Source organism: Miniopterus schreibersii (assembly GCF_964146895.1).
Source record: "Miniopterus schreibersii genome assembly, chromosome: 3".
Taxonomy (NCBI): Eukaryota; Metazoa; Chordata; class Mammalia; order Chiroptera; family Miniopteridae; genus Miniopterus; species Miniopterus schreibersii.
The window spans coordinates 64,440,822-64,457,040 of NC_138103.1; the positions used below are offsets into that span (position 1 = coordinate 64,440,822).

A 16,219-nucleotide genomic window follows, 5' to 3' on the forward strand; every position below is an offset into this window, starting at 1 on the left:
AGCCTTCATTAGGCCATGAGTTAGATACACCTGGGTTAGAGGTTGGGCCTTCCTAAAAATTGACACTTCACTATTCTTCACTGCTCCCTTCGCTCTCCAGGTGACACTGGTGGAGAAGAAGGGTGGACAACTGTTGGGGGAAAGAAAAGGGGATCAGGCAGGAGAAAATGAATTTTCTTTCTTTTTTGACATGTATATGTGTGGTCATATTTTCTTTCTTTTAGTTCCTTTCTAATTACTTCAGGGTTTTTTTCTTAACCCCAATAAAGTTTTTTAAGGTTTCTTTTATGTTTAGCTTTTTCATTCAGAAAAAGAATACATGGTCATTAAGTAAAGTAGGAAAATAACAAAAAGTTAGAAGGGGAAAAAACTCATATGTGGTTCCATTATTTTTTCTACTTTTTCAGTTTCCTGTGCAATGTGAAAGAGGCTGTGAATTTTTAAGAAGAGATTCTAAATTCATTACAGTGAACATTTATAGTATTTTAACATTTGGTAGTTGTATTTCCTCAGGTATAGGTTTTATATATTGCTGTCTCTACTATTTATATATTATCTAGCTGTATTTTTAATTAGGAAAAGTTAGTCTTGTAATTATTTAACAATTTTTATGTCCCACTAGCAGTCACCATTGCATTTAATTTTATGAGCTGTTTGGAAAGGAAAAGTAATTTTTTTTTCCATGATGAATTTCATTGCCTCTACTCTTTTTGGAAAAAAATGTTCTTAGCTTTCATTTGTTTAATTATTAATTTATTATTAATCCTCAACCAAGGACATTTTTTCCGTTGATTTTTAGAGAGAGTGGAAGGGAGGGAGAAAAGGAGGGTGCGGGGGAGGGAGAGAGAGAGTGAGAGAGAAACATTGATGTGAGAGATAGACATCAATTGGTTGCCTCATGCATGCACCCCTAGGGCCAGGGATCCAACCTGCAACCCAGGGACATACCCTTAACCGGGAATCGAACCCTAGACCTTTCTGTGGGCGGGCTACTGCTCTTCACCACTGAACCACATTGGCCAGGGCTCATTTGTGGGTTTTTTTGTTTTGTTTTTACTGCAGTGACAGTTTGTAACATTTAACTATTATGTTAATTTGCCAGGGCTGCCATAATAAAATACCACAGACTAGATGACTTAATCAACAGAAATTTATTTTTTCCTAATTCTGGAGTCTAGAAGTCCGAGATCAAGGTATTGGCAGGTTTTGTTTCTTCTGAGCCTCTTTCCCTCCCTTGCAGATGGTTACCTTCTTGCTCTGTCCTCACGTTGCCATCCCTTGGTCTTTGCGTGTCTGACACCTAATCTGCTCTTACAAAGACATCAGTCATATTGGATTAGGGCCCACCCATAATGACCTCATTTTAACTCTGCAGAGGCTCTATCTTTAAATATAGTCACATTCTTGGGGGTTAGGATGTCAACAACTCAGCCCATAACAAGGCCTGATTAATCATTCATTCTTGGTAAGCACTTACTTGCCTACATTAGGCCTAAATTTGTAAAATGTACAAAACTAAATGAAATATTTTTTTTTGTCAAGGTTATCTGTTTGGAGTAATCAAGCTCTTATGATCTACTTTTATTTTTTTATTCTTTTAAATTAATTTTTAATCCTCACACAAGGATATATGTTTATTGATTTTTCAGAGAGAGAGGAAGGGGAAAAGTGAGAGAGAGAGATAGAGAGAGAGAGAGAAACATTAATCAGTTGCCTCCCGTACATGCCCCAACCAGGAATCAAATCTGCAACCTAGGTACGTGCCCTAACTGGGACTCGAACCCTCAACCTTTTGGTGCACAGGATGACACTTCAATCAACTGAGCCACCTGGGCAGGGCCTGACCTACTTTTAAATCTAAATTGAAATGAAAGAGCTTCTGATACTTTCTTTTTAGTGATTTCACTATGTTGCATGGAGTCAGAGCAAATTTTAAAAAAATCTCTTTGCTACAGAGTTTGTTGTAAAAACTATGAAAGATTGCTAATTTAAAAATAATAACTTGCAAATAGTTAGTTACAATTCATAATGCGACAGTCTTAGTTTCCTGCAGTCATTTAAGAGGATTTTTGTTTGATTTACTAAAATAAGATTCAGTGATTTAAATTTTTGCATAAGCATGAAGCTTAAATATGATACCTTAATTTCAAAGTATGTAAAATGGTGGCAGCTTACCTGATACCTAATAATGTGGTTCTCAGAAATAGATGTATGTCTTTTAGTCGTCTTTTGGAGAACTAAGCATCTTTACACATGAGAAAAAAAAACCACGATAAAACTTTTTAATAATAACTTTATGGAGGTATAATTTACATGTAAGAATGATCCACCTAAAGACTATAATCAGATCTTTTGACATAAAAGGTATTGGTCATACACCTGTGAAATCACCACCACAATTAAGAAGATACAGAACATTTCCATTGTCTTATGGAATGAGAAATTTTCTTATGTCCCTTTGTGGTCCATTTCTCCTTCTATCCTATGGCACCAGGATACCACTGATCTACTTTCTGCCACTACAGATTAGTTTGCATTTTCTAGAATTTTGAATGAATAAGTCATGCTCTTTTGCATCTGTCGTCTTTCACTCAGCGCAATGATTTTGAGAATTCATCTATCCTGTTGCATATATCAGTGGTTAATTCTTTTTCATTGCTGGGTGGTATTCCAATGTACGGCTAAATCACATTTAGACCCCTCCCCCCCAATTTTTTACTATTATGAATAAAGCTGCTATGATTATTCATGTAAGTCATTATGTGGAACTATGTATTTTTCTGGGGAGTGGATGACTGGGTCACATGGTAGGTTTATGTTTAAATTTGTAAGAAATTCCTGGTTTTTCAAAGTGTTTTTTTGTGGGGGTTTTTTACATTCCTACCAGAAGTGTGAGAGTTCCAGTTGCTCCATATCCCTAGCCACATTTGTTATTGTCTCTCTCTTAATTTCAGCTGTTCTAATGGGTGTTTAATGGCATCTCATTTAATTTCCATTTCCCTGATAATTAATGATCTTAAGTATTTTTTCATGTGCTTATTGGCATTGCTAATCTTTTGTGAAATGTCTCTTCAGCTCTTTTGACCATTTTTTTTATTGGCCTGTTGGTCTTGTTATAAATGAGTTGGTATATAACTTTTAAAAAATTATACTTTTTATTTTGAGGTACAGTAATTGTATAATTGGTTCACATGCAGTTATAAGAAATAATACAGAGATTTTGTTACCTAGTACCCATTTTCCTTCAATGATAAACTATGGTACAGTATCACAACCAGGAGGTTGACACTGATAAAAATCTACCAATCTTGTTCAGATCTCCCCAGTTTTACTTGTACTTATATGTGAGTATGTGTGAGTGTGTGTGTGTGTGAGAGTGTGTTCTATGCCATTTCATCATGTGTAGGTTCATGTAACCATGACGACAAAGTTACTAACAGTTCCATTACTATCTCTTGTGTTGCTCTTTTATATCCATCCTTCCCTTTCTTGACCTTAACCTTTAGTAACCATTAATCTTTCCCCATTTCTATAATTTTGTTATTTCAAGACTATTATATAAATGGAATAATACAGTATGTAACCTTTTAGGACTAACTTCTCAGCATATTTTTCTGGAGATTAATCAGAGTTGTCTTATGCATCTTGTTTAGATGTTAAAATTGCCTTTACTTAAGTCTTTCAGTTAGGGAGAATCATTTGGGGTTCCCCTTCATGTTTATGTTCTTTTATGGGAGGAAATCGGGGGAAAACGGGGTGGTGTAAATGACACAAAGCTTTTCTTTAATCAGTGATCTTTCTTGAGATATTCTGAAGAAAGTTTTTACTTTTTGACTTATGAAAATATTTTAGTGCTGAGTCAAGGACTTTTCTTATTTTTTATGATTACACAGAAGAAATTTTGGGATAAGAGAATCTGTATACCTGTGTTCACATTAATATTTTGCCCAGAACTGAGGTACAGTTTTATATTTTTGTTTAATTGATGGGCTTTATAGCAACACCATAACACTTGATATTATTTTATAGGGTTAAGATGAGAAATACATATTTAATTATAAATAAGAATGCACTTATTTAACATTGCCCATCATATTTCTAATTCTTATGGAAATGATATATTTTAATAACTATATTATGTGAAAATCTAGATATGGATTTTTTTTCTTTTTTTATATAGGAATGAAGATCTAAAGCACATGTTAGAGAGCAACAAAGATTCTGCTAAATTGGATGCTATGAAACGGATTGTTGGGGTAGGTAAAATAGATCATTTTAATTTTTTGGGAAATGAACATGCAATTGTGCTAAATATACATATTAAATAATATGATAAATACCAAATTGAACATGTCATTTGCTTTTCTATATTAACTTAGAATTTCCTATCTAAAATGTTTTGGAAGAAGTAATGAAGTGTTAAAATTCAGAAACTTGAGTTCTAATTCTCTTTTCTGTGTTTTGGTTTCCCTCTTAATGTCAAGGTATTTCTCCTATGAGATAAAGAAAGCTAATCTTTTGAAGATAAATAGATTATATACAACAATATTTTGACTTCCTGCAAAGAGGGATACTAATTAGCTAATGGATTTTTTTTTTTTTTATCATTTCATGACCTAAAAATTGTGTGCATGCTTTCTTCTGTGTTTTAAATTTCATTAATTCCAATAGAAATGTTTTTTCAATTTAGTAGCATAGAGCTTCTAATGAGTATTAGTAAACATAAGAGCATTGTCCAGTTTTCACTTGTAATGCAAAATTTAAACACTTGGTTAATGTTAGTAGAAGGTTTCCATTGTCAGAGAGCTAAAAATATAACTCAATTTCTAATTATATATAAAATCATTAATAAAATATTTTTGCAAAGAGAGCACTTGCTCTCTTTTCATTTGATATTTTACATTCAGAGTGAAAAGAACTGGCTTAATTTAGTGACTACCTAATGCTAAATAGTTCTGATTTTAGTTCAATGGAATTAAATTCACAAAACTTGTCTTTTTCATTGCTACTATGCTTTTTATCACCACCATTGCTGATTTTATTTTCTACACAATTTTATATGATGAGGTCAAAATGTACTAAATTTGTATAATTGCACAAATAAACTCTTTTGTAATAAGGTGACAGCACAACTGCCACCATATGAGAGTTTGAAAAATCCTCTTAATATATCAAAGTCCAAATTCCATTTATGAAAGATGATTTTGGGTATCAATATGTTCTGTTAAAAGGTGGGTTGTTCTAAAACTCAAATATACAAATTTGAGAGCCCAACTGGAGTGGCTCAGTTGGTTGAGCATTGTCCTGTGCACTAAAAGGTTGCTGGTTTGGTTCCTGGTCAGGGCACATACCATAGTAGTCTCTTTACCACTTCACATGTTATATTTGTTTAGTGTCCCTCACCCCCAATAGAAGGTAAGCTCCAATGGACAAGGACTTTGTATTGTTCTTGATTGTATTTCCAAGGCCTAGAATAATCCCTCTCATGTAGTGTACTCCCAGGAAATATTTATTGAATGAATTGGACTGTAGGGTTTTTTTCTCCTCTAAGGTATTGACATCCTTTTGAATAGCATTCTGTAGAATAAAGTTAAGGAAGCCTTAGAACAGGATATAATAGGACAGGATCTCTGACTTGAAGTAATCACTGAATAACTGAGGGGGCCCTAGAGAACATTTAATCCCTCTCTCCTTATTTTACAGATGAGGAAATTGAGAGAGGTGTAAAATCATTTAAAGATGTTTTAGCTGCAGTATTTTGTGAACCTCCTGTAATACACAGCAGACTTTTTAAAATACTCAAATAATATCCCAGGTAAGGAAATAGAATATGAAAAGACTAGCCTATGTTTTAAAGCTGTGTTGTAGAAAGGTCTTCTGAAAATTGCTACCTGGGATTATAATGCTTCAAATATTACATTGTATATTAAACAATTGTAAATTTATAAAAATAATATCTTCTATCTTTTTTTAGATTGTTTCTTAGATATGGTGTGTAATTCATAAAGAATCCCTTTTCAAAAAATTATCCTGTACTTAAAAACTTTATTTTGTGGCTACCGAAGTCTAGACTTAAAAGACATAGAGATATATTCTGACAATGAGAGTGAAGGAAGAATTCAGGTAGACATAAAATTGAAATAAATGGGGGGAAAAACATTAGAGATTCCAAATGAAAAGTGAAGATTTAACAAATTATAGAGGAAGTTAGGCTTGGATGTCACAGTGAGCTAGGTGTGAGGAGCTGGCTCTAGCAAGGGAGAATGATTAGAATTTGATAATACTCTAGATAGAAAGTTAGAACTCAGAAATGTAAGAAGAATTGGGTTGGGGGCATGATCTGAGCATAGGCATAGAGGAGCCAGAGAATGTTCTGATAGTAAGTAGATCAGTTTACTTTGATAAAAATCACAACAGGTCCTAGTTATAAGAGAACAAGATAATTCTATGGTTTGGGGCATAATTGTTTGATTTGTTTGGTATAATCGTCTGATATAATGTTTGGTATTCTAGTTTTTGGGAAAATTGGTGGATTTCTAGCAGAGTACCATTTTATCTTGAGAATGTGTTTGGTTTTAGACATAGCAAGTGTGGGATGAGAGACACATCTAATGATGTCCAGTTAGAGAAGTAGAACTAGAACTCAGAGTTAGGGCTAGAGTCCATGGAATTGATCCCTATAGAGGTTAGAGTTAAGTCATGAGGTTGAGTGAAATCTTAGTTTCAGAGATTGTGGAATAGTGTAGCCTGAAAAGATTGTGGTACACATAACTTTAGTGGTCAGAGAAAGAGGGCTTGGTGAAGGGAACTTTGAAAAGTAATGATTGGAGAAGTCGGGGAACCTATGAAGTAAAGCCAAGGGAAAAATAATTACTTTGTTCAAAATCTTTGTAGTATCACAGGAGAGATTGATTGGTCTTTGTTCTTTGCTGCAGATAGTTGGGATAAGATGACTCAGAAAGAGTTCAGCTTGTTAATTCCATAGCTTATTTGCAGATACAGTCTTATAAATATTTAATGTAGAATTTGTGTTTTATTTTCAAATGAATAATTTAAAAGAAGTTTCAATGACATGGAAGCATAGATGAGACTGATGAATGTCAGAGGGATAGAGGAGGGAGGGTGGGTGGAGGGGGAGAGAGTAACCAAAAAATTTATGTGCATATATACACAACCCAAGGACATGGACAATGGTGGGGAGAGGGACTGGGGAGGGGGAAGGAACGGGGTGGAATGGGTCATTGGGGAGAAAAAGGGACATCTGTAATATTTTAAATAATAATAAAATTAAAAATAAATAAATAAAAAATAAAGAAGTTTCAGCCCTAATATTCCACTTTTATTCTTCAGATGATTGCAAAAGGGAAAAATGCATCTGAACTGTTTCCTGCTGTTGTGAAGAATGTGGCCAGTAAAAATATTGAGGTACTGTCTTGATTCATAATTTTCATGATTCGTTTTGTTGGAAGAGAATCATATGCTTTCTCTTACTTGAAATGCATCACAAGATATTTAAGTATCACTAGATTTTTGTTGATTCTGAAGCGGGTATGTTTACTCAGTAGGAAGTAGTGATACCTGCATAAGATTCAAAACACCATACATGCCTCCTATTTGCCCATTGTTAGCAACTGTGAGCATCCGTTGACAAGGAATATGCCTTGTCAGTCCTCTTTCTGAATCTGGGAAGTTGGGAGAAGGAACAGTCTCCATTGAAGAATATTTTTAAGGACCTGGTGACATCAGGGCAGATGTTTTCGGTGGACGTAAATGGAGTATAACAGGTAGAAATTAAGGATATAGGAACTTTTTTCACTTATAATCAATATTATAATTATTGATTATAAGTGAAATCAATATAATATTATTATAATTAACAATATCCTTAAGATCATATCTCCTTGTTTTGTTTATGTATTCAGTAGGTGCTTACTCTGGGGTGTACAGAGTGTTTTTTTTACTTATTACAGCAGTCTACCACTAGGACTTATAGTATACTTTTTTTTTTAATCCTCAGCTGAGGATATTTTTTCCATTGCTTTTCAGAGAGAGTGGAAGGGAGGGAGAAAGAGAGAGAGAGAGAGAAACATTGATGTGAGAGAGACACATCAATTGGTTGACTCTTCCGTGTGCCCTGACTGGGCCAGGGATCGAGCCCACTACCGAGGTATGTGCCCTTGACTGGAATCAAACCCAAGACCCTTCAGACATTCGATACTTTCAGCATCAGTTGTAATGAAAAGTGTGGAGTGTTTTCTACTAGGAAGGCTCATTAAAGACTTAATGAGCTTTCACTTTAATGAGCTTTCATTGGGGGCTGTTCATGTAGGCATTAACTGCCCAGCATATACTAAAATCCCAGACTCACAGAAAGAGTAGTGTTTAGCCCAGAGCATATTGTTTGCGTGTAAACCACCCTTATTAGTTAAGGAATGCGGGCGGGAATACCCCACAAATTCAAAGTCCCAGGTATTAGTCAGGGCCAGTTCGTAAGCAGACTTCCTAAGGAAAGCAGTCTCTGGCCTGGTATGTTGACTCTTTGTTGCACTACATTTCAAATTAGATTGTGTGTTATGTGCGAGGTAAGGTTCGAGGTTCATTTTCCCCGAGATAGTTGTTCTGTTATCATTTATTAAGAAAACTATATCTTTTCCCCATTGAATTACCTTGCCACTTTTGTGAAAAATCCTTGATCATATGAGTATATTTTTCAACTTTTTTCTGTTTCATTGATCTATATGTGCATCCTTATGCCTGTACTACACTGTTTTGTGTACTGTAGTTTCATAGTAAGTCCTGAAGTCAGGCAGGATAAGTTCCTCTCTAGTCTTGTTCTGGGCTAATCTGGGTCCTTTGTCTTTCTACATAAGTGTTAAAATCAGCATCCCAATTTTTTCAAAAGCCTGTTGGAATTGATATTGTTTGCAATGAATTTATATGTCATTTTGGGGAGAATTGCCATCTTTACCATATTAAGTCTTTCAATCCATGAACATGCTCTTCTGTAATTTCCCTTTGCAGTGTTTGTAGTTTTTGGTATACAATTTTTGCACATATTATGAAATTTAGTTTTTAGTAGTTTCAAATGGTATTACCTTTTTAATTTCATTTTCCAGTTGGTCACTGCTAACATGCAGATTGTGCCCTTGCTAAATTTACTTATTAGTTCTGATATCTATTTTATAGGATTTCTTAATCTTTGCTACATAAATGATCAAATTATGTACAAATATAATTTTATTTTTCTGTTGTCTTTTTCTTGTCATATTACATTGAGTACAACCTGAATTACCATGTTAAATAGAAGTATTGAGAGTGACCATCCTTGCCTTGTTTCTGATGTAGAAAGCATTGAGTCTTTTAGCACTGAATGTGATGATAGCTGTAGGCAGATGCCTGTAATCATGTTGAGGATGTTCTTTCTATCCTTAGTTTGCTGAGAACTTTTATAATGAATGAGGTTTGAATTTTGTCAAGTGCTTTGTCTATAACTATGAAAATTATCATATGATTTTTCTCTATTCTCTTCATATGGTGATAAGTGACTGGAATTGATTTTCAGTTATTAAGCCTTTCTATTCCCGGGATAAATATCTCATGGCTATGGTGTATTGACCTTTTAGTATATTGTTAGAATGGACTTGGTAACAAAAATTTTATTAAGGAGTTTTGCATCTATATGGTATTGAAGAATTTTTTCTTTTTCTTGTAATGGCTTTGGTTTTGATACCAGGGTAATCAGGTTAATACTAGTTTTATAAATGAATTAGGAGTTATTTCTCCTTTGTTGTCTGAAAGAGTATGTGTAGAATTGGTATTGTTTTATTCTATCCAGTTAGTAGTCATCTGGGCAAAGGTTTTAAATTTTGAATTTAAATTGTTTACTTGGTATAAGCCTGTCTGGGAAACAGTTAACTCAGCCAACTTGGGTTGTTCAAACCCTGTACATTCCCAAGAAAGGTCTGTTTTCATGACTGACCCTTGATTGGCCCTGGCAAACTGAGTTCTTGGACTGCTCTGTCTGATAAGAATATTTCATGTGCCTGGGGTCTTGAGCCATGGTATACCAATTTGTCCAATTGTTTATACTAAATATGATTTATGGTAAAAATTTGCTTTCCTTATATGGTCTGGAGCTTTAGTTACTAATATCATACATACTGATGACAGTATACGTAAGCTAGGCATGCAGTACCTACATGACTGATCTGTAATAAAAAGCCAGGACAATCTGTCTTAATAAAGTTCCACTGGTTGGCAGTTCTTTGTACATGTTATTACACATTGTTGCTGAAGGAATTAAGCAGGTCTTATGTGACTCCACTAGCAGAAGGAATCTTGGAATCTTGTGCCTTGTTTCCTTTGGATTTTGCCCCATATGTCTTTTCCTTTTGCTGATTTTACTTTTGCTGTAATGAACCATAACCCTGAGTATAACAGCTTTCTGAGCCTTTTGAATTCTGCTAGCAAAACATCAAACTTCAAGAGAGTCTTGCGGACTCCAAACACAGGACTATTTAGATTTTCTATTTCTTCTTGGATCTGTGTTGCTAATTTGTCATTCAAGAATTAATCCATTTCATCTAGGTTCTCAGTTTACTGGCATAAAGTTGTTAACATTCCCTTAGTATCCTTTTAATGGCTGTCGCTTTCTCAGTGATGTTTCTGCTTTCATTCCTGATGCTAGTAAAATTTTTTTTTCCTTGATTGATTTTAGAGGCTTATCAATTTTATTGATCTTGAAAAAATTTTATTTTAATCAATTTTTTTTTCTGTTTTCTGTGTCATTTTTTTCAATATGATTATTGACTTTTGTATATATCTTTTATATTTCATCCTACTTAATTTGGGTTTTATTTTATTCTAGTATTTTGAGTTGGGAACTCAGATATAAGCTTGATAATATAAGCTTTTAATATTATGTATTTTCCTATTAGCATTGTCTTACTTGCTTTTTCCAAATTATAATTTTATTATTTTCATTGTCATTCAGTTAAAAATACTTTATTTACTTTAGGTTTTTTTTGACTCATGGGTTATTTAGAAGTATGTTGTTTAATTTTCAAAGATTAGGAGGGGAGGGTTATCTTAATTATCTTATTGTTATTGCTTTGTGATATAATTCCATTTTAGTCTATGAGGACAAAGTAGCAGAGAGGTTAATTTTATCTGACCAAGGTCACACAGCTAGAGTAATAGTGGCTTGACTTCAGAACCAATCTTAGACCATTCCCCTTTTGGCGCCATTCTTCCTCTTTGATTATTCCTTTCTCCTTTTACCACCTTAGTTTGACCTCTTATCAACATCTGGTATTAGCTGTCCTTTGGGGAGGTATCTGGCATTGGTATAAATTTTTTGTTTTAAGTATGAGTAGAAATGACCAAGTCCTTAAATCGGTAGTCAATGAACTAGTCCTCCTTGAACTTGTAGTTGTCTTGTTGTAAACAGAAAATTCTGTACTAGTTATTGTTCATTCAAACCTGTTTATACCTTTCAGACAGTTATAACATTAGACTTTTCTATTTGTTCATTATTTTCCTTTACAATCAGATTCTGGTTTGCTGCCTAATGTTTTGCAACAAAACGTTACTATAAACATAATTACTGGTCTATTTGTTTGAATTTCTTTTGTTCTTGGAATACGTTGTTAGTTTTTTTTAAAAAAAAACAACATGCTTAATCCTCTAATGTTGTGGGAAAACTGACATAAGCTTCTTAAAGAGGATTGATGTTTTATTGCTTTCAAGTGCAGAATTCATTTTTATAAGTACATGCTGCCTTAGACACACAGTTGAGCTATACGTCATCTGCCATTTGATGCTAAATGATACCAAAAGTGACCTAGTAAGCAATCAGTGGTTATAGTACAAAAATAATCAAAGGTTTAGTCAATAACTCATGAAGTTTGATGTACTAGTATTGATAAACTAATTAAACAGATCTGCCTGTGTTCTTCCAGCCTACTGGGGCTCTGCTATGATTAGCTTTACAGCAAGGAGTGTTGTAACATTGAATGAAAGTAACTGATCAGAAAATGGTGTAGTCACGGATCTTTAAGTACTCCCATTTCTGGTCACAGAATGATTTCAGGGAAAGTTAGGTTTTCTCTGCACACCTGCAGCCAGTCAGTCGTAGGCCTCTTGTGGTCAATATTGATTGATTCTTATAACAGAACTAGAACAAATTTAGTGTTTTGCAACCTTCTGTGATTTAATATTGTTATGCTTTTTGCTATAACAGTCACAAAAATCCTTCTGTAATAGTGAGTAATTATAGCAATACCTACTAGCTAGTGGTTCTGAATGTTTCAGTGTTGCCAATATAAACTTCTGGATATATTCTGGAGTTTATAATTCAGCTTTAAAAGTTGGCTGTACTAGTTCTTGGTAAATAAAGGTGTTGCTAAGAAATCACAAGAGGATGAGGGTGTGGGTGAACTCTGACCCATTCTTCTTTCAAAACTTTCCAGAAAACTGTAGACTGAGGTCTGAATATAATTAGTAAGGAGAAAGAATATTCTAGATGATTAATTTTTTAAAACCCACCAATTAAAGACTTTAGAGGCAGTCATTATAATACCTATCATTTCTTCATAGTATGTTGGTGTCCTCCTAGACATCTGAATAGATGTGAATTATAACCATTGGTGGTAAGTTAGATCCTAGATGTAGCAATCTAATGGGAAATGTCTTAATTTTTTTCAGTCTACAATCAGGCTGTGACGTTTCATTCACCTGATAATTATTGAGCTCTTACTATAAGCCATGCACTGTGATAGGTAATGGAAATATACAGATGAATAGGGAATGATTTCTGTATTAAATAACCTTGTGTTCATTTCCGAGTTGAGAAATAATCTTTCTTTAATACATCTTGTGTATTGATTTGATATATTGAAATTGCTTATATATAAATCAGTCAGCCTGCAAATGTTATTTGCTTTTTGACACTGTTATAAATAATTAAATGAGTGCTTCTTAAAACTGTAATTCAAAAATTTTTTAATTTTTATTTTCATTAAAGAAATCTAAAACATTGGGGATATTTTAGATCATTTGGCTGCCATCTTATCTACTTGTATACACATAATTTTGGAACCCATTTGTATTTTTGTGCAAGATCATTGGTTCTAAGTGATTATTTAAAGGCTTTATTAAAAAAAAAAAAAAATGGTTCATTGACTTTCAGGGGCCTAAGTGGGTTGATATCTTATGTAGCTGCGAGCCACTTGGGTGAGACTACCATTGATTGATTGGCACCCAGTGGAGTGGTCTTTCTAGGAGTGAGTTCTTGATTGTCTCAGGCTTAGAAGCAGGGAATTGTAACAGATTGGTTGACTTGCAAAAGTTTGTTCATTTAGCTGAGTTTTTGTTGATCTTTTGAGCAGATTTACAAAAATTCTGGTAGCTGTATGTTGCCAACACTACAGGAAAAACTATCTTCCTAGGGATCCTAAAAATATTTTCAGTTTGAGATTTTTTTATAATAAAAATTTTTAAATAGTTTTATAGTCCAAGAAAATACTATTATTTTGTGTTGGAGGACATCTGGAAAGATGAGATTTATTCCTAAAGTAAAAATATATTGTTTTGTCTGAACACAAAATTAATATTCGTATTAAAAATTAAATAATATAGAAAGATATAAAAATGTAAAGAAGGTCACGGGTTAATACCAGCACCCAGAGATAATTACTGATAGCATTTTACTATATAGATTTCTCAGTTTTCATGCTTACCTGGTTTGAATCCTGGTTCTTCATTTCATAGACTATCTTGATCAAGTTACTTAGCCTCTCTGTGTGTAGTGTGTCCATTATAAGACATTTGTTTCTGTAGTTGGGACTTAACAATTGATGAAGACTTATAATTGGCAGGGTTTTTTTGTTGTTGCTGTTCCTTTCTTTGTTCATTATATAATGGTGTGTCTGGTTTATCTTAGATTGATAAAATACAATATGTGTGTACTTTTTTTTTATTAATACAGAAGTGAGATCTTAAAATGCATAATATTTTGTACCTTTAAAAATTTTACAAGGACATATTTTCAATATGTATAGATTTACTTAATTCTATATAGTGGTTGCATAGTATAGTGTTATATGGATGTACTGTATTTATTTTACTCCTCAGCTATTAATGGACATTTTATTGTTTTGGTTTTGCTTTTTGGGAAGATTTTGGTTAATGGAACTTGGGGAAAAGTAGAGTGATAACCTGAATGAAGATTGAGACAAAAAGTACAAGGTATTTTGGGGGACTGTTCCTATTTGACTAGAAGGAATTTTGGGGCAGATTTTGGACTGCATTGAGTACTGAGTTAAGGGTTGTAGATTTTGTGGATTCATTTAACACTGAAGAATAATTGGAGGTGATTTTTTTGTTTTGTTACTTTCACCTCTAACCATGTGATATAGCATAGAAGAATGGATTGATATCAACTAAAAATGGTGTGTTTAGCATTTTTATTAATAATGATGTAGAAAATGTGCTCATTAAGTTTTCACTTGTGCTGATGAAGTTTTAGAGAGTAGCAAAATAGGTCAGATTACAAATTAAGGTCTAACATTATCATAGGACGCTGTGATGGGTTAAATTTAAGTTGTTGAACATTTCTATAGGTAAGTGTAAGATCTTGCCCTTCTTTTTTAAAAAAAACAACAACACTTCATCAGGACAATTATTCAAGTATGACTTGATTTAGTCAGTAGCACATTTGGAAAAGGTGTGTTGTCATAGGTAGGAATTAGTTATGAGATCTTACAATGCATAATATTTTGCACCTTTAAAAAAATTAGTTATCACTAGAAGCACCTCATCTGGAACAAAATCTTAACTAGTTTCTTCTGCTTAATTTTCATTTGTAGTTTAGAATGTTGCACTGGAAGAAATATAGACAAATTGGAGGGAGTTCAGAAGAGAACAAAAGGGTAGTAAAGGAACTCAAAACTCTGCTGTGTCAAGGGAAATTGGAGTATGAGGGAAGGGAGGCCATGGTAGTTGTCTTTAAAGTAGCCAGATTGGTTTGTAGGATATAAAATGTAGCCCAGTATAGCACTGATTTTCCTTTTCAGCATCAATTCCAGCTATGTTTAACAACTTCCACTCCTTCCCCATGCTTTTTGAACATTCCATAAACTTAGGTAGGTATTATACTGATATATAAGGAGATTAATCAGGGAGTGGTACCTGAAGATATTTGAGAAGGGAGATACAGGCTCTGAGCATTGCTAGAAGGAGGCAATTGATGAAGTTCAACTCAAATTCCAATTTTCATTTAATTTTTCTGTGTATCGTAGTATTGTTATAAACAGTGATTACATTGCCTTTAAAAACAGTTTTCTGAACACACTTCCAGTCTTTGGAATTTTAGTCACATTTTTCTCACTGAGCTGAAGATATTATGTAATGTATATTGGAATGTGAATATTACCATAGGAACAAGCTTTTTCTCTTTATCATTCATTATCCTACAATATACAGGGTGGGGCAAAAGTAGGTTTACAGTTAGGAGTACTCAAAACACAGAGTTTAATTCTTGTATTATTGCTTATTAATTGCTGATTTATTTTCTTTTTTAAAAAAATATATCTTTATTGACTTCAGAGAGAGAAAGAGGGGAGAGAGAGAGAGAGAGAAACACCAATGATGAGAGAGTCGTCATTGATCAGCTGCTTCCTGCATGCTCCCTGCTGGGGATTGAGCCCGAAACGCAGGCATGTGCCCTGACTGGGAATTGAACCTCGATCTCCTGGATCCTAGTTGATGCTCGACCAATGAGCCATGCCCAGCCAGGCATTACTTACTGTATTATTTTCTGTGTGAAAATTGTAAACCTACTTTTGCCCCACCCTACATTATCTTTATTTTACAACCTAAGCTATGATCAGGCTCAGTTTTTTACTTCAAGAAAATTCCAAGTGGATTTTGGTATAGAAAATACTGAATTTTTAATTTTCACTCTGCCTAGGATTAAATGATTTTTATTTTTTTTGTCAGATCAAGAAGTTAGTATATGTTTACCTGGTTCGATATGCTGAAGAACAGCAGGATCTGGCACTCTTGTCCATAAGTACTTTTCAGCGAGCTCTGAAGGTAAATAATAGAGCAGGCAAATAGCTACAAGGTTTCTGCACAGTTGAAGGTGTGTCATTTAAAGAAGTGGAACAATAATTCACTAAATGGCACAGTAGTGATTTGAGAGAATTAAAAGGCCTTT

The 16,219-nt window shown here is 33.8% G+C and overlaps 1 protein-coding gene across 1 annotated transcript in view; it reads left to right on the forward strand.

Annotated features, from left to right (window-relative positions):
• AP3B1 (adaptor related protein complex 3 subunit beta 1) overlaps positions 1–16,219 on the forward strand; it is a 185,870-nt gene that overhangs the window by 19,505 nt on the left and 150,146 nt on the right. Inside the window, exons 2-4 of the mRNA XM_081131585.1 lie at positions 4,181–4,256; positions 7,351–7,425; positions 16,000–16,095. Coding sequence (XP_080987711.1) covers positions 4,181–4,256; positions 7,351–7,425; positions 16,000–16,095 — 247 coding nt within the window. The remainder of the gene's footprint in view (positions 1–4,180; positions 4,257–7,350; positions 7,426–15,999; positions 16,096–16,219) is intronic.